This window comes from Chlorocebus sabaeus, chromosome 29, assembly GCF_047675955.1.
Source record: "Chlorocebus sabaeus isolate Y175 chromosome 29, mChlSab1.0.hap1, whole genome shotgun sequence".
NCBI classification, from domain to species: domain Eukaryota; kingdom Metazoa; phylum Chordata; class Mammalia; order Primates; family Cercopithecidae; genus Chlorocebus; species Chlorocebus sabaeus.
The window spans coordinates 2,493,791-2,515,936 of NC_132932.1; the positions used below are offsets into that span (position 1 = coordinate 2,493,791).

Here is a 22,146-nt window from a genome sequence, read left to right on the forward strand (position 1 = left end):
TAACTGGGTCTACAGAGTAACAAGCACAACAACCACTGTTCCTCCTCTAGTCCATAATCTGCTTTGTGTCCTTGAAGAAGCTGGTGGCTGTAGGCCAGCAATGATGCAGGCTCTTGTCTACTCAAGAGCCATGTAATCAGTATTCATCAATGATGGCCTGGGCAGGCCCTTCCCATTCCCACCAACAACTGCCATAGGAAATTGAATGAAGAGTAATATGCTAGTATTGAAATCCCTTTTTCCAGGAATGTATTGTACATGACAGAAATTACAACAGCCACTTTTCAGTAAGTGTAAAAACCAAAGGAAGAGTGACAGCAACCCAAGAACGCAGTCACTACATTCTTGGAAATTTTATAAAAAACAAATATAACATCTAAAATTGAATGAGGACCACAGTATTTTCGGGAAGAAATCACCTTTTTAATATTTGTAACAAAAATAGTATGGGCAAATAGATATAAAGAGCGATATCAGTGCTAGCAAAATGACAGAATTTATACATCAAAGTTGTACTGCAAAACTTCTGTGCCTACTAATGTATAAATAACATATGAAACTCCTTCATATGCCTTAAGGACAGTGCTATGGCAGTTAATCAAAGAGAAATCATATTCCCCTTCCCCATTGGATTAAGCAGTCTTCATCTTCCATAGCATGAAATTTTCTGGATAGGCCTTGTGGACGTCAAAGTATTGAAAGCAAGATCTTATTCGAAGGCAATTTATCTTAAGATACTACTGTAAATGCTACTAATTTTGTGTCTATTTGAAATACATAAGTTGTACTATTAAAAACAACAACAACAAAGGAAATTTTTATGCACATGGAATACTCATTGTGTTCTCAGTATACACAGTGAGATTATTGTGTATAATTATCCACAATATAATTATAATTATTGTTTATGCATTAGTTTGTTAAATAATTTAGGGAAAAAGTGGGAGTTACAAACAAAAACTACAAAAATATTGGCTTTATTCTTATCTATGTAACTACCTTTATGATTGTTCATTATTTTTGCATGGTTCCAAGTCGCTGCCTAGTGCCATTTCTTTTCTGCCTGAAAGATTCCCTTTAGATTTTCTTGTAGGGCAGATCTACAAGAGATGAATACTCTGAGTTTTTGTTTATCTGGAACTGCCTTAATTTCTCTTTTGTTTTAGAACAATAGTTTTGCCTGATATAAAATTTTTGGTTGACATTTTTTTTTTCTTTAAACACTTTAAATATGCCATCCCACTGCCTTCTGGCTTCCCTGGTTTCTGACGAACAATTGACTGCTAATCTTTTGAAAGATCTCTTCCACGTGATTAATCAGTTATCTCTTGCAGCTTTCAAGATTCTCAATTTGTCTTTTTCTTTAAACAGTTTGATTATAATGAGTCTCAATGTGAATTTTTTTTTTTTTTTTTTTTTTTGCCTTTTTTCTACTTGGTCCTTGTTGAACTTCTTGGATGTATAGGTTCATGTCCTCCAACAAATTTGGGAAGTTTGGAGTCATGATTTTTACAAATATTCTCCCTTCTTTTTCCTTTCCTCTCACTCTGGAAATCTTGTTATCCTCATGGCTGTACTTTTTATAATGTCCCACAGGTCTCTTAAGCTCTCCAATATTTTTCCCTTCTGCTTCTTAGACTGAATAATTTCAATTGGCCTATCTTCACATTTGCAGATTCTTTCTCCTTCCTGATATTGAGTCCCTTTATCAATTTTTTAGAAAATTTCCTCTTCATAGCCATTTCTTCTCCACTCTGAGAGGGTTTTGAGTTATATGAATACAGGAAAGCCCTTTGAATTAGCCTTTCAGAAAACCACCTGAGAGGTCAACATAGGCACTATTCTTTGATAACAGGTCTACTCTGCTTCCTCCAGCCCCAGAAACCCACACTGGGAATGTAGAATGCTATTTAAAGACTATTTTCAAGCCAGTGATGGAAAGATGGAGCAAAGGAAAGTTACATAATCATAAATCTCTCCTGCTAGGTTGCAGTTATCTTTTTGTTGATTAAATGTGTGTTTGGTTGCTATAAAACTTTCTGTGGTCTTTGCCTACAGTAGAATGGTTGTAGTCTTATAGTTTCTGCCTTCATAGTCAATCCTTTTCTTGGTCCTTTGGCTACGGAAAACAGGCATTTCTTTGGGAATTCTTTTCTGTACCCACTGGCATTACCAGGTTACTGGCTATTCCTGGATGCCACTGGGTTGTATGAGGCAAAAGGAAACTCATGAAACTCACTGTTCTAGATTGTTCAGGTCCTAAATTTCTTAGAAAATCTGGCTTTTTCTCTATATCTTTCAGAAACTTTTTATCTTTTGATTTTATATGCAAATGGTCACTGACTTAACAATGACTTGACTTATGACTTTTTTCATGGTGCAAAAAGCAATACCCAATCAGTACAAATTGTACCTTGCGTACCAATACAACCCTTCTGTTATTCTCTTTGGGTACTTTTTTCAATCAATTAGATGAGATATTCCACACTTTTTTATAAAATAGGCTTTGTGTAAGATTATTTTGCCCAACCATAAGCTAATGTAAGCATTCTGAGCATGATTAACATAGGATAAGCAATCTTATGATGTTCAGTATATAAGATGTATTAAATGCATTTTATACCTACAGTATTTTAAACTACAATCAGTTTACTGGGAAGTAATCTCATTTCAATTCAAGGACCATCTGTAATGTCCAGAATTTTTAGTTGTATTTAACAGTAATAGAAAAAAGTACACCTTCTCTGACGTTCTAGAAGTGAAAGGCATGATACTTCTTTCTTTCTCCTAGCAGCGACCTTACAACAGCCTGGTTGGTACACTCCCCAGGTAGCAACATGGTCAGAGTGGTATTAATATTGAATTCCAGTTCAGCCACCTATATTCTTTTCTTGGTTAAACATTATTTTACATCATGAGGATAACCGGCATTTATTTGAGTGCACAGCTTTACAAGTTCCCATTCAGTGGTCCAGGAAGGCCAAGGTGGTGATTATGATGAATCTATGTAAATGTCATACAAATGTCTGTTTCTCTTTCTATTTATTCTAGACAAATGATTTTGGTGTGACTGGAACTGACTACAAAAAAAAAGGCAAAGTTATAGCTACTAGAATGGGATGAACCGATTTTGTGATGGTGGAGAAAGAGCAACAACACTAGCACTTAGGAAGGGAAAATCTTAGACTGGGAGGTGGAGAGTGGAGAATTAATTCACTCTTTGTATTCTAGGTCAAGCATGACAGCCTAGCAAGACAATTATATAGTCTGCTGGAGCCAAGTGGCAGCTGCAGTTGGCTATCCAATCTGCTATTGGTTTGTCATCCTCTTCCACATTTCTTGAAATAGTAAAACTCCTGTGAATATGGCCTCTCCTGAACATTTCTGCAATACATACATCAGTAGCAGCTTCCCAACATAGATTCCCCATTCTTGTCTGTGTACTAACACAGGAGTCAGTACAACTTTGTCTCAATCTGACTCATACAAATGTATATGCTTCTCCTCATGTCTGAAAAGTCTTGGGTTATGCCATGAATGGCTACAAAGGTTGCAAATACTCAATGATACTGCTCTTATAGCTTAACAAAAGCGATGGCAGCAGCAGGTCATCTGGAGTGGCCACTACCATCACAGCAGGGAGGCATGGCTGGGGCTGCACACTCCATGGAATCAGGGACAAGCAGGAGTCCCACCCCTTCTGAGTTGGAGCAGGAGCTCCCCAAGTGCCACTGCAGCTGCCCAAGCCACAGTTTCAGGGGCACCACTGTCCTCTCTGCCCAGAAGCAGGTGGGACCCCTGCCCTTTCAGACACAGCTGCAACTTCCCAAGTCATGGCTACAGACCTAGGCCTCCTTGTGCTCTTGGGGAAACCAGGAGCAGGCAAGAGCCCCACTCTTCTCGGTGAAGCTGCAACCACCCAAGTCAAGGCTGCAGACCTGGGCCTTCTGCTGCATGGGGCAGGCAGGAGCATCACCCCCTCAAGCTCCCTCTGCAGGCAGCTACAGCCTCCCAAACAGCGACTGTGGACAGAGGCCTCTCTGTTCTCTTGGGGGCCTGGGAAGGCCCCTCTGCCTTCGCAGGCTCAGAAATACCCACTCCTGCTGCCTGGCTTCTCCTTGTTGTCAGCACCCACTCTGATCTCAGAGCAAAGTTGGGGCCAAGCCCAGGCACTGTTGCGGCACAGCAGAGTGTGCACACACTAGGGCAAGTGTTCACACACCAGCCTTCTGCCACCTCGAGCCCCTCCAGATTTTGGGCACTGACAAGTATAGAAGGCAAGCCAAGGGGGCACTGGCCTGAAGGCACTCCTTGGCACCTACCATCTGGGCACCACGAATGACAGTAGGAGGCAGACAGATTTCTGGGTGGAAAGGGCAGGTCCCCAGTGAGGCCACACCTACAGGCCAAGGAGGGCCTGAAGGCTGGGGGTTGAGCTGCCAGTCCCACAGACTGGAGTGGGAACTTGTGGTGCCTTTTCTGGGCCTGCCCATGGCTCCCATGGATCAATTGAGCATGCACTTCCTCCCTTCTGAGGCCCATAAAAGCATCAGGCTCAGCCAGAGCTGAGCAGACATCAGGATGAGCAGCTGCAGAGAGGAGCTACCCACTCCAAGGCTTCCTCTCTACTGAGAGCTGCAGACACTGGGACAACCAGCTGCAGAGAGGAGCTACCCACTCCAAGGCTTCCTCTCTACTGAGAGCTGCAGACACTGGGACAACCAGCTGCAGAGAGGAGCTACCCACTCCAAGGCTTCCTCTCTACTGAGAGCTGCAGACACTGGGACAACCAGCTGCAGAGAGGAGCTACCCACTCCAGAGCCTCCTCTCTGCTGAGAGCTACAAAGACAACAGGATAGCCTGCCTGCAGAGAGGAGTTTCCCACTCCAGGGTCTCCTCTCTGCTATAAGCTCAACACTCATTGGAACAACCTAGCGATGGAAAGAAGCTACCCAATGAGAGTCTCCTCTGAGCTGTTCTATCACTTAATAATGCTCCACTTCATCTTGCTCACCCTCCACTTGTATGTGTACCTCATTCTTCCTGGTTGCAGGACAAGAACTTGGAACCCATCAAATGGTGGGGCTAAAAGAGCTGTTCCACAAACAGGGCTCAAACATGTCCCTTGCTCACCACATTGTGGGTAAAAAGAAGGAGAGAAGTGCTGTGGCCCTTTGGGAAGCCCAGACCTGGGAGTTCCCCAAGTCAGGGCTGTGACCCCCCCTCTTTGGGACCCTATGGTTCTTGGCATCTCCAAGCTTTCAAGTGCCACCATGTTCCCTGGTGCCTGCAGTCAATGCTGCTTGCAGTGCAATTGGTCCAGCCTCAGCCTCGTAGAGAGCTAGTACCCATGCCAGTGCTGCCCACCTCACTGCAGCAGCCAGCATGTCTGACTGAGCAGTGGCAAGACCCCACATTTGCTCACACATCCCTCACTGCTCCATGCCTAACTCGCCCTTGGCAGGCATGAGATCCAGGCCAGGAGCATGAACTGAGTGCAGTCTGCCAGGCCAAGTGAGTGGAACAAACCCAGTAGGCCCATGCAAAACTTGAGTAAAGGCACCACCAACCACAGAGGATTCTGGTCAGAAAAGCAACACCCCAAGGATCCTATGACAAAAGTGGTGTAATGCTGATCCAAACCAAGTTCAACAATAAATTCCAAACTGGATAAACCTGTTGGGTTATGCTTATGTCTGGGAATAGGTGGTACAGAACATCTTTCCATTGGGAATGGTGGCTGCTTTTTGGACTCCTTTTGACAATTAAAACAAAGATTAGCATGTCAATCTAAACTTTCATATATAACAGATAAGAAATTACATCCTAGCTATCTATACTTTGGGACTTTGTCACAGCTGTCTAAATGGGTGAAGTTAATGTTGCAGATTGGTCTCATTCTTCTACTTGGAGTTCTGCTGATAGTAGCCTCAATTAAACATTGTTTGAGGCAAATTCAATGTATTTAGTCTCAGAACCTCTGTCAGTTAAATTAATCAGAATGGCTTCTGGAGTGGCATACTTATGAGAAAAATTTCTAGACAATAACACGATGTAAGAATATGGAGTGGATATTGTTGAAAACCAGACCATCCTTAATCTCTTATACTCATAAATGTCTTGCTAGATATGCCAATGGTTTAAGACCATGACCACGCTACCTGACCACTTTCCAGAGTTACGCTTGCAGCAAGCGATCTTGAGGGGTGAGGTACTGTTTCCCTCTGAGACAAAGAGCAAGTTGGTTTACTCCTTACTACAAAAGCAGTGAATTCTCCAAGCTCAAAGTTCCTCAGTTATGACACAGTACCACTTCAAACAAAGTATTCATCAGCACACAAGCACACATATCATCTTTTTTAGATTTAAGGGAAAGAACAACCGAAGTGAATATACCAATGTTTACGCTGTTTGCTGGGTCATGAGTAACAAAATCCTTTGTCTCTAAGTAGTTTCATGTCTTTACTGTAGCCTCCATCAAACAAGCTTAGTAAAGACTAAAGACTATTATAGTAAAGACTAAAGACTTGAATTACCTTTTTTTTTTTTTAAGACAGAAGAGGTTTCACTATATTGCCCAGGCTGGACTTGAACTCCCAGACTCAAGGGATCCTCTCACCTCAGCTTCCTGAGTACCTGCGACGGCAGGCACATACTACCACATTTGGTCTGAATTACTTTTGACAACAATAAGTTTCCCAAAACTGGTCTTGAATGAACCTTTTTTGAAGGACAAAATGTGTAGCCCCATATGGGAATTAACTGTCACATGTGATCAAATATTTGATCAATTTTCTGATATTCTTTAATAAAATAAAGACTCATTCTGAGATATTAGTGTTATAATCTCAGATGACTATTAATCTCATGATGAGCCTAACAACCACTACACAGAGTACAGTCATTATGAACCAATAATAATTTGACCATAATAATAATCTTTAAACTGACTTTTTAAAAAAAACTTAACCTTCTATAAAATGTCTCTACTTACTCCAATTATTTGAATGTGTTTCCTGATGCAATTTTTCTCTTGCAATAATTTGAAATTAAACTTTGACATGTGCTTATCATTATTTGATTTGGGAAGTTGTTTTCATACTTTCCAACATCTTTTAAGTATGCCTTTTTTTTCTTTCGGGTATTTTACTGTGGGATTATGTTTAGAGTTTACTCGGTTCATTGAGATTACACCTGATGTCAGTTGAGTGAGGACAGGCTGAGACCCTGAGTTGATCTAGTTATTTGCCAGAGTTCACTGAGCATAGGAAGGCCTGGTCCTGAGACAAGGGGTAAGTGCCAGCGTGAACAGAACTCTACCACATATCTGAGCAGGGAGCACATACACGAAGTTCAGATTTGCTAGGATGGAAGTGAGAAGAAACAAAAAGGAAAAAAGAAAGCAAGGCCAAGCAACATTCATTTATTCATTCTGTATATATTTCTTTTTTGTTTCATTTTATTTTATTTTTTAAGAGATGAGGTCTTGCTTTGTCACCCAGAGCTGAAGTGCAGTGGCACCATTATAGCTCACTGCAGCCTCCAACTCTTGGGCTCAAGAAATCCTTCTGTCTCAACCTCTTGAGTAGCTAGGACTGCAGGCGTGTGCCACCACATTCATCTAATATTTTATTTGTGTTTTTTGTAGAGATGAGGGTCTCACTACGTTGCCCGGGCTGGTCCTTAACTCCTGACCTCAACTGATCCTTCCACCTCAGCCTCACGAAGTACTGGAATTACAAACGTGAGCCACCACGCCCAGCCACATGCAGAAGATATTTTTTCACGGACTACTATGGGTCAGTCACTAAAGGTAGGCACTAAAGTTAAAGGTATGATTAAACAAACAATATCCCTGACCTCATAGAAGTTGTATCCTGATTGGAAGTTCAGGCAATGAACACATTGGCACGTAAATCAACATTATCACTAGACGTTATGATTATTACCATAAGGGAGATAACTAGGGTTTTGTGATAGAGCTATGGGGACAGCCATGGATGGCTACATTAGTCAGGAAGATCAACAGAAGTCAGAAGGCTCTATCTGTAGTAGTGTACTTGAGCTGAGACCTGAAGTGTGAAAATGAAGTGGGCTTGCCCATATTTGGAGGAACAGCATTTCAAATGGACGAATTTGACTAAATGTGGAAAAGAACATGGCAAGTTCAGAATACTGAAAGGAGAATAGTGTTATTGGTACACAGAGAGCTGGGAGAGTTAAAAGGGGAGATTGAAAAGGAGGTTCACATGATACAGATCTTTGTGTATCACAGCCTGAAATTTGCATTTTATTCTAGAACCAATAGAAAGCCATTGAAGCGTTTTTGGGCTAGTAGAGACAGCTTTTACTTTATATTGTAAAAAATCATTCTGGCACCCCATCAAATGGGTGCTTCTCAAACTTTTAAGGATAGAATCACGTGGTTGTTCTGTTAAAATGCAGATTCAAATTCAGTCAGCCTGAGATTCTGCACAAGTTCAGATAGTGTTGGTCCACACTTACAGTAGGAACTACATGGAGAATAGATAGCCTTGAAAGAAAATAGAACATTAGAAGGTAGATGGGACCATGACAGTGTTTTTCAAAGTTTTTCTTTAACATATCTTATTGTATGATAAGATACTTATGTTGTGTGAAACACTCTTATTCTGTATGTTTTCTAATTCTGTTTTATTTATTTTTAATAACAAATGTATAACTTCATAGAGTAAAAGAGTTAAAACATTTAAAAATTTTACTCGGCAAAGTGGAAAGTTCTTTAAAGTAATAATGTTCATAACAGGTAAAGAAAGTATGGAAAACAGAAAGCTTACATGCTATTGTTGAAATCACAATTTGGTGAAAAATTTCTTCCTGGAAATTAGATACGCAGTGTTATGTGTTTTCCCTTATTCAACCAGTTCCATTCTGTTAAAGCTGAACTTTAATGATGTTAATAAAAACATTGTCTATAATACCGGCTAATTAGAAATATTATCAAAAGGTAATTCACTTTTTAAAAATAATCTATATAATGAAGACTAGACAGTCATTTAAAATTATATCTTCACTATATGATCCCTGGCATGGAAATATCTATAATATAATGTTGAGAGAAGGGAGCACATTAATAAATACTGGGGACATTATCAGCCCTATTCATAGAGAAATGCAGTTATACATGTGTACAAGAAAATTTGAAAAAAATCGTAATAATTGTTATTTCTAGGCAATGAAGTTATGAGAATGCTCTATTTTGATAGGTATTCGTATCTTCTCATTTATCTAGGTTGAACATACACAATTAAATAAAAATTTTGATTTAATTTAAATGTGAAACATGTAACTAGTTTCTTCAGACTCTAGACACTGCTTTGCATCCTTGGTGGAAGAAGCAACTGACAAGGGATCATAAAGCCTAGACTCTACTTCTAGCTTTCATTTTACTGTAAGTCATGCTTGAGTAAATGATGCCATACCTGTGGATCCAAATTCTTTCATTTATAAAATGAGGGGTATGGGCTGGAGCAGTATTTCTTAAAGTGTGATTGATACAAGAGGTCCTATTAGGCAGTGTACAGACAACTTTTTCAGTTGTTACATATATGGTGTTATTTTAATTTGCACTGGGAAAAATATAACCAGCACTTTAAATATGTTATTTATATCATATACATGGTTTCACAGATGGTATCTGGTAAAATGAAGACAATTTTACATAGTTATTTTTAAAGTCTATTTAACATAAATGTCAATTTAATATTAAATTAAGTAAATAATGGTATAGATGCTACATAGATACCAAAAATATCATGAAGATACGATCAAATGGGTAAAATGTTCCTGATGAGGGTGCAACCTGGAGAAAACTTGCTTCATGGACTCAGAGCCTGCTCCACAAAGGGGTCTGCCCTCTTAAAGAGTAAAGCAGTGGAAGGAATCTGCAGGCAAACAGGATCAGAATCTGTGCAATCTGCATTGAGGAATGAAATTTCAATAATAACAAAAGGAAATTTAATTTAGTATAAATTCAGATTCATGACATAAGAAAGATGCATTATCCTTCACTTCTGTTTTGAAGACAGAGGTCATAAAGAAAGTTCCTTCTGTACATTTAAAATAAATAAATAAATAAAAATAAAAAATCTTCACTCCCACCTGCAAGGCCAGGCCTGTGTCAAGGGTCCCGGCTGCAGGTCATGGCACAGGCTGCAGGTGCTGGGGAGACACTGCCACAAAGCACAGAAGTAGGTGGCTGAATCTCCTGGATGAGAGTCGGGGAGATTCCAAACACTATACAACTTCTGTTTTCCAAGCAGTTCTTGAAAGTATTTGTCTCCCTGCTCCTTCTGGCTTGACTGAATTAAGGTCAAAGACACAAATCCTTTCCCTGGATCCTGCAGACACCAGTGGAAATTGAAGAATGTTCTCACCTGAAAAGTACAGTTAAGAATGGCGTGCATTCCCTCCTGGACACTCAGGAAGGAAGGACTCTGCTCCAGTGTACGCAGTCTATTCACCCCTGTTTCAACAGAGAGCCACAGACAGAGGACATTCATTCACGGAAATTCATTCATTTGGAAGTTATACTCTCTTTTCACAGCCCCCACAGGTGAGCACTGAGACCCTAATCACCCTTCTATAACTTCCAGACTTATGAAGAAGATACTACAGTCTGCTCTTTTTTATGATATTTCCAGAGCCCAGTAACTCACAGCACAGCTGCCAGGAGAAAATCAAGAAGGAAACTCCCAAGGGCTTCTCCATTTTTATCACTCAGACTCAATGAGGTCTCTGGCTGGGTCTGGGAGCCCTCAAACACTATCAAGCCAAATGTCTGGTTTCTCTGAGTGAATATTCATAGTTCTTTGTTGCAGGAAGCTGAGAGTCTCCCCATCCAGCCAGAAACAAAATTTACTCCCCCGTGCACAGATCACACAGCGCCTCCTGATCTCTGAAGAAGTAACATGGAAAAGGGCCCTGGCAGGACCAGGTGCTGATTCTCGGTCAGCTACATCTAGCGTTTGTCCCCTAGAGGTTCCTCTTTCCTTTTTCCTTCTATAATACTTCCTGGGTATCTACCATGTATGTACAAGTTATAAATTGAATAACTTAAAAAGATTTCTCCCCCAAACCTAGAAAGGTTCTTTTCTGTCCTTTCCAATGCAGAGCTCTGTTAAATGAGCTCCCGGGTATGGATCTAGTTATTGGCACTGTAGGTCAGTATAATGGTGTTATATCTGAGTCCTGCTCCATAAAGCTCATGTGGGTCCATCATAGAATTTGCACTAAGTTACACCAGAAGCAAGAAAGCTTCATTTTCTGTGCAGAAAACCTATGAGATAAAAACAAACAAACAAACAAGACAATACTGTCAGTTCAAATAATTGGATGGGATAAGGCCAATGTGAAATAAAGGGTGACTCTCGGCCATAACCATAGTAAAAGAATATAATCAACAGAAGGAGAGTGGAAAGGTAAACCTTAATCCATACTTAAAGTTTCTTATTGTCTTATTTTAAATTACCTTTGTTGTATCATTTATGTCCAAGAATAACTACCATTAATTTAAAAATTATTTTCTACCAATGCAATTCAATCATTTAACTAAATTCATTTAATTTAATTCAATCCTTATGACCACACAATGTATGTGTAATTACCATTGATGATGTGTAGGTGCTCTGACGTTATGTAATTTTGTCCAGGGTAATGCAATTTAGTAAGTGATAGATAAGCATGTCAATGCCTATGCCTTTTAATCACCATGTGAAACCTGCAAACTAAACTAAACTAAGCAAGCAAGGAAAATGCCTATATTGGAATGCAAACTTCCCAAGATATTCCTGTAAAAGAAAGTGAACACTATAGACAAATATAGACTCAAGCCTCGTGATGGAAGGTCTTTTTTGTCTGCATTTATCTATTTTGTTTATTACCCTACTCCTTCTACCTACAAAAACACCTGTCACTTATTTGTTTTTTGTTTCGTTTTGTTTTGTTTGAGATGGACTCTCATTCCATTGCACTTGCTAGAGTGCAGTTTTGCAATCACAGCTCACTGCAACCTCTGCCTCCCGCGTTCAAGCTATTCTCCTGCCTCAGCCTCCCTAGTAGCTGGGATTACAGGTGCATGCCACCATGCCTGGCTAATTTTTGTATTTTTAGTAGAGACAGGGCTCCCTCATATTAGCCAGGCTGGTCTTGAATGCCTGACTTCAAGTGATTTGCCCGCCTTGGCCTCCCAAAGTGCTGGGATTACAAGCATGAGCCACCGCATCTGGCCCTATTCTTTGTTTAATAAATAATTGTGTAATGAACAAATTCAATGTGTGGCTATCCTTCAAGACCTAACTAAATTTGCTATTCCCCATGATACTTTCTCCTATCTTTTCTGTCCCACAGTGATCTCCTTCTAAGAATACACTTAAAACTTATTTGTCCACATACTTGGAATTTTATCTATTGATTCCATTTTCATGTATTTTATCTTTTTCCTCAATTAATTTATAATTACTTACACAAGTCTGCTATAGCAGCAATCTGAACTTTAATTTCTTCACTCTAAAGACTTGAAAGGAGATACAGGACAGGAAAAAATATCTGGTTACTGAATATATCTAGGTTTATTTTTGCTCCAGAATTCAAGGCATTTTGATGTCTTGACACTTGAGCAATCTCCAGACTAGTTACAAAGAACAGTCCAGGTCCTGGCTTCATTTGTTCACAAAGTATCAATTCACTAAGCTGGGAAATGAACTTATTTGCAGGGCTCATAAAGATAACAAATCAATCTTATTCAACAATATCCTCAAATGTGTGATCATCTTTAAATATCAATTCCTGTGAGTTTATAGTGACAGATCAGATGCAATCCTTTACATTTTTTAAGATGTTTGTTATTTTTTAATAATCTTTATTTCGACAGAAGAAAAATCCAAGAACTATAGAAAATTAAAAGCACAGAAGACAAGGAAAGACAAAAAGTAAAAACATTATATTCCCACCATACAGGGATTGCCATTTTAAATATCTTGGTATATATTCTTCCCATTTTTTACAGTTGATATCTGCCTTTTAAATAAGTACTTTTCTCATCTAATTCTCAAATTATATACACATTTCTCTAATTGTCCCAAAAAGAACTTCACAGCTAATTTGTGCAAAACAGAGTTCACAATTGCAGGTAGGCATTCTGTCCCTAAGTCTCTTTTCTAGAACACTGATAGCTGAAAAGCCTGGCACAGTTGTTCTGCTGCCTGAGAGTGACTGTGCCTGCCAGGATCCCCTGGCCTTCCAGTGTCCTCTAAAAGAGCAGTGGTGGAAGGTGATAAAGAGTTGGTGCAGCACCTGGACAGATGCCTTGATCTGGAGCATAACTAAATGGGAAGAGCAGATTTATTCTCACAGGATGCTTTCTGAGAACTTGAATAGCCATGAAATGACAACTGAATGTCTTTCAGGGGAAGGAAACTTCTCAAGGTATTTCCATCAGCCACATCTACTTGTTGCTCTTTCACTTAGTTGACGTTCTGCTGGTAAGTGTCCAGATCACAAACCAAGCTAGTCTCTCCCTTCCAACCAACACTGTCATCTACTTCAGCAGCAGTAATACAGCATGACGGACTGTCTCGCCCTTGGAAACACCCAGATGTAGCAATTAACTTTGTGTGTTGAGTAAGAATGTCTTTATCCTCGCTTGAGGGCATGTATCCTACTGGAGCCTATGTAGAACTCTAGGCTCAAGCTCAAATCGAATCATGTCTGAGAGATAAATATTCACTCACTTGTGGAATTACATTCTGCATTAAAAAAAAATGGTCTACTCCAACTCTTATGCCTCCTTGACAACCTCCAGGTGCAGGTTTACATAGTGGCTTCAAGTGCCTGGGGAGCACAGTGCGCTCACCACACAGATGTAGGAGGCTGAATCGCTGAGCTGGGCGGCTGTGATGTACAGAGAGCTTTGCTTGGTGTCTGCATCCAGAGTTGCTGTGTACCTTCCATTCGACTTTGTGTTGTCACTGAAAGTCATGATTGTCAGGGAAATGAGACCTTTCCCAGTATCTTGCTTATACCACCTTAAGTTGCTGAAGGGCCTCACTGTGTAATTGCATTGAAGAGTGCAGTTCTTTCCCTCCAGGATGATCAGGGACTGAGGACTCTGCTCCACTTGGTTTTTGCCACTCCCCCCTATTCAGAAAGCAAAGTGAGATTCAAGAGATCCATTATCCAGTATTAATACTGTTTAATTTGCATCCCTTCCTTACTCCCCACGATGAATCCCAAGTGAAACAGAAAATGGTCCCATTTTCTCCCTTCTTCCTATCCCAGTGGACTACCCCTTCACCCCAAATCTTAAGAAAATATTCCCTTGACTTACTCTGTTAACTTTGCTAAAACTCTCCACTAACTTACTATAAAAGTAAAGCCACAAAATCACCAAGCAGGTCCTCAGATTTATCTTCATTTTTATTTTGCAGAGGTCTGCTCCCAGAAGTTGACTTGTGTATTCAACATCTTCTCTTTTTCTAACACTAAACCAAAGGTTCCTCAGAGAGTATCCCTAGCCAATTAGAGACCAGGCTTCGCTACCTAACACATACTGCACATTCAGACCTGCAGGTGGGGCGAATGCAAATACTGCCATCTTGGGGTCAGAGCTACAATTGCTTAGAACTTTTGATTAAGCTTTTTTCCTCCTCACTATTTGCAACATGATATAGACGTAAAACCCCTTTATGTCTATATCAGCACAGTAGATTAGTAATTTAGACATATTTTTGAAGCTCTGCATTCTGGCTCTATGTGATATTAAATAGGAGAGTTAAGCCTTAGCTTTCTTATCTGAAAATAGGTATGATAACACCTAAAAAACTTTTTTTAAAGATTGAAAAGAGATGATTCATGTAAAGGCTTATTGTAGTGACTAACATGAACTTAGCCTTCAACTGAAATACAAACTCTCTTAGGATAGGGACTTTTATCTGTTCTATCTCTGCTACATTGTCAGTTGCTAGAATATGGCCTGTCAATAAATAGGCCTATAATAAATTTATATTGAGGGAATGAATAAATGATAGTTTTGTTCTGGTAATGACAGATGTATTTTTATTATTCATTTTTAATTCAACAATTATTTTTAAATGCTTACATTTTCAGGTATGATGATAAGTGCTGAGAATAAGCAAAGTCCCTGCACACATGGGATTACATTCTAATGAGAGGAAAGAGAGTATTTGAGCATAGATGCAAGTGACCGGTAAGTGTTGAAGCTTTTGAAAATTCTCTTCTGATTGTTTCTATCTTCTCAGTGAAATAAGAAGCTTATGAACAGTTGAGAATGTCGATATATGAGGATTTATTTTAAGTTTCAGTTTTAAAGCACAGAGAAGTTGAAAGAATGGAAATAGATATACCAGAAACAATAAAAAAAAAAAAAGTTGGTATATTATACTTGTATAAGCAAAGTAGGCTTTTGGAAAAGATTTGCTAGAGGTAAAGATTGTGTGATGGCTAATTTTATGCATGCACTGGGATAGGCTCCAGTACCCAATATTTGGTCCAACATCAGTCTAGATGTCACTGTGAAGGTATTTTTAGATGAGATTAATATTTGAATCAGTAGACTTTGAGTAATGCAGATTTTCTGCATAATGTGAATGGACCTCGTTCAATCAGTTGAAGGTCTTAAGGGAAAAATACTTAGGTTCTCCAAAGAAGAAGAAATTATGCCTCCAGACTTGTCTTCAAACTCAAACTGCAAAATCAATGATTCCCAGGTTGTCCAGCCTGACAACCTGCCCTGCAGAAGTTGGACTTCCCAGCCCCTAAAATTGCATGAAACAATTCCTTAAAATAAATCTCTCTATATAGATAGATAGATACAGATATAGATATAGATATATACATATCTATATCAATACAGATAGATATATACAGGGAGTTGCATATTAAACATCACAGTCTTAAATCTGCGTGAATCTAAATAATATAGATCCATTGTTTGTTTTATATGCTCTTGTGAACAGCTGCTTTCCTTTATAATGAGATTACTTTTTTTTTAACTTTAAGTTCTAGGATACATGTGCAGAACATGCAGATTTGTTACATAGGTATACATGTGCCATGGTGGTTTGTTGTACCTATCAACACATCATCTAGGTTTTAAGCCCCACATGCATTAGGTATTTGTCCTAATGCTCTCCCTCTGCTTGCCCCCTACCCCTCAACTGGCTCCGGTGTGTGATGTTCCCTCCCTGTGTTCATGTGTTCTCATTTTTCACTTCCCACTTGTGAATGAGAACATGTGGTGTGTTCAGTTTTCTTTTCTTTTTTTCTCTGTTTCTTTTTTTCTTTTTTTTTTTTTTCCAAACGGAGTTTCTCTCTTGTTGCCCAGGCTGGAGTGCAATGGCATGACCTCAGCTCACTGCAACCTCCACCTCCCAGGTTCAAGCGATTCTCCTGCCTTAGCCTCCCAAGTAACCAAGATTACAGGCGCACACCACCACGCCCAGCTAATTTTTTGTATTTTTAGTAGACACGAGGTTTCACCATGTTGGCCAGGCAGGTCTTGAACTCCTGACCTCAGGTAATCCACCTGCCTCGGCCTCCCAAAGTGCTGGGATTATAGGCATGAGCCTCTGCGACTGGCTGGTTTTTGATTTTCTGTTCCTGTGTTAGTTTGCTGAGAATGATAGCTTCCAGCTTCATCCATGTCCCTGCAAGGGACATGAACTCATTCTTTTTCATGGCTGCATAGTATTCCATGGTGTATATGTGCCACATTGTCTATATCCAGTCTATCATTGATGGGCATTTGGGTTGGTTCCCAGTCTTTGCTATTGTGAATAGTGCCGGATAAATATACGTTTGCATGTGTCTTTATAGTAGAATGATTTCTAATCCTTTGGGTATATATCCAGTAATGGGATTACTGGGTCAAATGGTATTTCTGGTTCTAGATCCTTGAGGAATCGCCACACCATCTTCCACAATGATTGAACTAATTTACACTCCCACCAACGGTGTAAAAGCATTCTTATTTCTCCACATCCTCACTGGCATCTGTTGTTTCCTGACTTTTTAATAATCACCATTCTAACTAGTGTGAGATGGTATCTTATGATGAGATTACTTTTAAATATTGATGGCAATGGCATTGTAGTCCAAAGTAAGGGTTGATCCCCCAGAGATGCTTACTTCAGGAAAGGATCATGGAATCAGTCCAGCAAAGTCAAGGAAGAGAAAGAAAAGAGGACAGAGGTCAAAGAGAGGAGGAAGAAGGTGAAGGAGAGGGAGAGGTAGGAAGAAGAAATCTCAGCAAAAAAGACCTGTCTGTACTCATTCTGCTTAAGTTAGGGGCACTATATTTGAAATATAATTAATTTTCAACAACATTTTCAGAGAGCTATGATAATTTCTGCAGGGGATATAACTAAACATCATGAAGGAGCATACATGGTAACAGAAGAAAATTCAAAAATCTTCTTCCAGAACAATGACAGCATCCCAAACTTGAAGTAGCTGCAAATTTCAAGGCATTTCAACTAGTTGGAACTTGTCAGAACTCTAAAACCAAGTGTTGACTGTTTAATTTCTCCTCTTCAAAAAGAACAAAGAAGATGCCAAGTTGTCATTGTTTTCCAAAGCTGCTTGTCTACTTGTTACTCAGTGAACAATTCATGAGCATGATTGTCTACTGCTTTGTCTGAGTCCTCTCAACTGAAAACAACTGACAGATTTGAGATTACAGGCATATAGTTTACATTGTCTTAGATGACACCTCACTACACACTCTCATAGTTTATCTCTTTCTCCTTCTCTAGTAACATTCCTTCTATTCACATCATATTCCCATACTTATTTCTAGCATGAGCTGAGTGATGACTGGCTACATATTACTCTCATATTTGGTAAGCTATTGGTATTATGCATCATTACAATAAACAATACATTTTGGATTTTTAAAAAAATGCTTAAGTTGAAAACCTTAGTAGTGAAAAATAAGAAACATGGAAAATGGACAAATATTTTAAATCAATGAAGAAAAATGAGTCATTCAGAAAAGGATGTTGAGCATAAGCGGCAGCCTCAAAATGAACCAAAAAAAAACAAGAAAAATAAAAATCCCTGGACATCAACCTCATTTTTTACACACACACTTTTATTAAAAATTTAAATACAAAAAAAATCTGAAAAACTAAAGAAAATACAATATAAAATTTTACCATTTTGGAGTGTTATGGATTTTTAAGCAGGGCTTATAACTCACAATCCAAGAAAAAAGTTTTTGATAAATTTGACTATATAGTATTTTTTAAATTCTGCATGACAAACAAGATCATAAATAAAGTCAAAATGATAATACACTTTTTAAGAAGATATATATATACATATATATGATGATTATATGACAAGTTTTCTTAATATAGAAAATGTTCTTCAAAATTTATATTAAAAAGACAATAGCAGATGATTTCTAGTCTCTGGTTCTGCATGTAAGGAGCTTTAAAGTTGCCACTCACTCCTAATAAGTAAAAAGCTGAACAGACTGAAAATTCAACAATTCATCTTGGATCCATAATAAAGGTGAGGACACCGGGCATACCACTGCCCCCAGGATTAGGCAAATAGGTGAATGCAGGCAGTCGTGGCTTACTGGAATAAAGACTCAGAAGCAGAAGCATTTATGGGAACCATTACTGACGTACGAAAACCTGAACTGTATTTTAAAAACTGTTTTAGGCTCAGAAAGGACAAGTCTGAGAGTCGAAAACTCCAGGAAGGCTGAGTCATGGGGTGGGGAGGCTGGGGCCACACTTTTATAAGTTTTATCTTTAGCAACTTGACCAGGCTTCCACAGAAAATATCACAGAAAAATCCCCTTGCGCTTCCAGCACGGATAGGGGAAAAGGAATAATTCTGAAATACACTACAGCACTCTGTGCTTAGCAAAGTTCTGCCCTCCGGAGAAACCAGTTAACCAAAGCTCAACCTGCTGGGGTTTTATCAGAGGTTAACTGACGTGGTGGAAGAGAAATACCCAACTGCAGCCCACTCTACAATTTTTTCCCAGCTAGAGGGTGTGTGAGGAGTGAGGGAGACTAAAACACCGGAGAAGTTTACAGCCCAGAAGAACAGGCTCACTAAAAGACTGAGAACTAATTGTAGGCCTATAGAACACTTCCTCTCCCCACACACCTTACCACCACAGCACTAACAGCATATTTACAGCAGTTCCTTTTACCCAGTACATCGTGTCTGGCTATCAAGAAAAAATTACAGGAAATATTAAAAGGCAAAAACAATCTGAAGAGACAGAGCAAGCATCAGAGAAACACATCAGGGATGTTGGAATTATCAGACCAGGAATTTAAAAAATATGCTAAGAGCTCAGTAATAAGGTAGACAGCATGCCAGACAGATGGGCAATGTAACAGAGATGGAAATCCTAAGAAAGCACAGAAAATTTCTAGAGATCAAAATACTGTCACAGAAATGAAGAATATCATTGATCAGCTTATTAGTAGACTGGACATGGCCAAGGAAAGAATTTCTGAGATTAAGGATAGATCAGTAGAAACATCTAAAACTGAAAAGCAAAGAAAACAAAGACAAAAGAAAAAGTGGAAAAAAATCTAAAACCTTTGGGGCAACTGCAAAAAGTGTAACATATACATACAGGGAATATCGGATAGAGAAGAAAGAGAGAAGTTAACCAAAAAAGATTGTTTTTAAACAATGACTAAGAATTTCCCCCCAAATAATGTCAGACACCAAACCACAGACCCAAGAAGCTCAGAGAACACACAGCAGGATATATACCAAAACAAAACAAAATACCTAAATATTTCCTTTTTAAATTATAGAAAATCATAGATAGGCTGGGCACATGCCAGTAATTCCAGCACTTTGGGAGGCTGGGGTGGGTGAATCGCTTGAGCTCAGGATTTAGAGACCAGCCTGGGGAACATGACAAAACCCCATCTCTGCAAAAAAAATACAAAAATTAGCTGGATGTGGTGGCGCATGCCTGTGGTCCCAACTACTCTGGAGGCTGAGGCAGGAGGATCACTTGAGCCCAAGAGGTTAAGGCTGTAGTGAGCCAAGATCACATCACTGTACTCCAGCCTGGGCACAATGAGGCCATGTCCCCACCCCCCCGACCACCAAAATAAAAGAAAATCATACATTTAAAAAAAAAATCCTTAAAGAACTAGAGAAGGAATTTGTTTAAAAAAATAAAGAGTGGAAGACAAAAATAAGAACAAAGAACAAGGGCAACAAATAGCAAGGCTGGTTCAGATTTGAAAGTCATTTAATGTAATTCATCACATTAACAGGCTAAAGAGGAAAAATCACATGATCTTATCAATGATGCAGAAAAGGCATTTAGGAAAATTCAACACCTAATCATAACAACAAAAAAAAAAACTCAGTAAAACAAGAATAGAGAAGAACTTTCTCAATACAGTAAACAATATCAACAAAAACCTATAGCTAACATCATACCTGATAACGAGAAAACTGAAATTTTCTCACTGTGATCAGGAACAAGGCAGGGATGTCCCTTCTCTCAACTCCTTTTCAGCATCATACCAGGAGTCCTAGCTACTGCGATAAGACAAGAAAAGAAAAGCTATACAGATTGAGCAGGAAAAAATTAAACTCTCTTCCCAGATGACAAGATCATCTACTTAAAAAAATCCAAAAGAATTGACAAAAACAAAAATCCTGGAACTAATAAGCAATAGTAGCAAGGTTTCCTGGATGCAAAGTTAACATACAAACTAAGATATATTGTATACATGTATTTATTATATACATTATATACATATTCATTTTCCTATACACCAGCAATAAACAAGTGGAATTTAAGCTAAAAACATGAAACAATTACATTGGCACCCAAAAGGTAAAATATGTAGGTATAAATCTAGCAAAATATGTACAAGATTTACATAAAGAAAACTATAAATCTCTGATGAAAGAAATCAAAGGACAACTACAGAAATGAAGAATTCCATGTTCATAAATAAGAAGACTCAATATTGTCAAAATGTTTATCCTTCCCAGCTTGATCTACAGGTTCAGTGTAATGACAATCAAAAGCCCAGCAAGATTTTTGGAGGGACACTGATGAACTCTTTTTATAGCTTATATGGAAAGGCAAAAAACCAGAGTAACAAACACAATTCTGAAAGACATGAACAAATCAAAGAACTGACATTACCTAATTTCAAAACCTAACATAAAGCTACATTAATTAAGAAAGTGTGACATTTATGAAAGAAGAGACAAATAGATCAATGGAACAGAATAGAGAACCTATAAATATACCTGCATACAAAAAGTCAACTGATTTTTGATACAGGAACAAAGGAAATACAGTGGGGCAAAGATAGTCTTTTTAACAAATGATGCAGGAACAACTGGATATCCACAGGCAAAAAATATATATACATATGAAAATGAATATAGACACAGACTTTACACTCTTCAAAAATTAACTCAAAATGGATTATAAACCTAAATGTAAAATGCAAAACTATAAAACTCCAAAAGATAATATAGAAGAAAACCTAGATGACTTTGGGCATGGGAATGAGCCATTAAATGCAACACTAAATGCATGATCAATGAAAGAAATCAATAATAAACTGAGTTTAATAAAAATTTAAATTTCTACTCTGTAAAAAACAATGTCAAAAAAATGAGAAGAAAAACCAGAGAGTGGGAGAAAATAATTGCAAAAACAAAAAAGGATTGCTATCCAAAATATACAAGAAGCCGTAAAATTCAATAATAAGAAAACAAACGACCTGATTTAAAAATGGACCAAAGACCTTGACAGACACCTCACCAAAGAAGATACACAAATGGCAAATGAACATATGAAAAGATGCTTCATATCATATGCCACTGGGAAAATGTAAATTAAAACAATGAGATACCCTGACACATCTATTCCAATGCCCAAGTTCCAGACCTCTGACAACACCAAATGCTGGTGAGCATGTGGAACGGTGGGAAACCTCATTTATTCCTGGTGAGAATGCAAAATGGTACAGCCACTTTAAGAGACAGTTTGGCAGCTTCTTACAAAACTAAACATAGTCTTGCCATACAGTCCAGCAGTTGTGCTCCTTGGTAATTACACAA

The 22,146-nt window shown here is 38.7% G+C and overlaps 2 gene segments (V, D, J or C); both read right to left on the minus strand.

The window, feature by feature from the left end:
* Window positions 1–7,344: 7,344 nt before the first annotated feature.
* On the minus strand, window positions 7,345–14,533 carry LOC140710664 (T cell receptor alpha variable 10-like). The segment is given in 3 exon segments: window positions 7,345–7,658; window positions 13,892–14,175; window positions 14,401–14,533. Coding segments are annotated over 3 exon segments (405 nt in total).
* LOC119620301 (T cell receptor alpha variable 21-like) lies at window positions 10,131–10,749 on the minus strand. The segment is given in 2 exon segments: window positions 10,131–10,504; window positions 10,698–10,749. Coding segments are annotated over 2 exon segments (426 nt in total).
* Window positions 14,534–22,146: the final 7,613 nt, after the last annotated feature.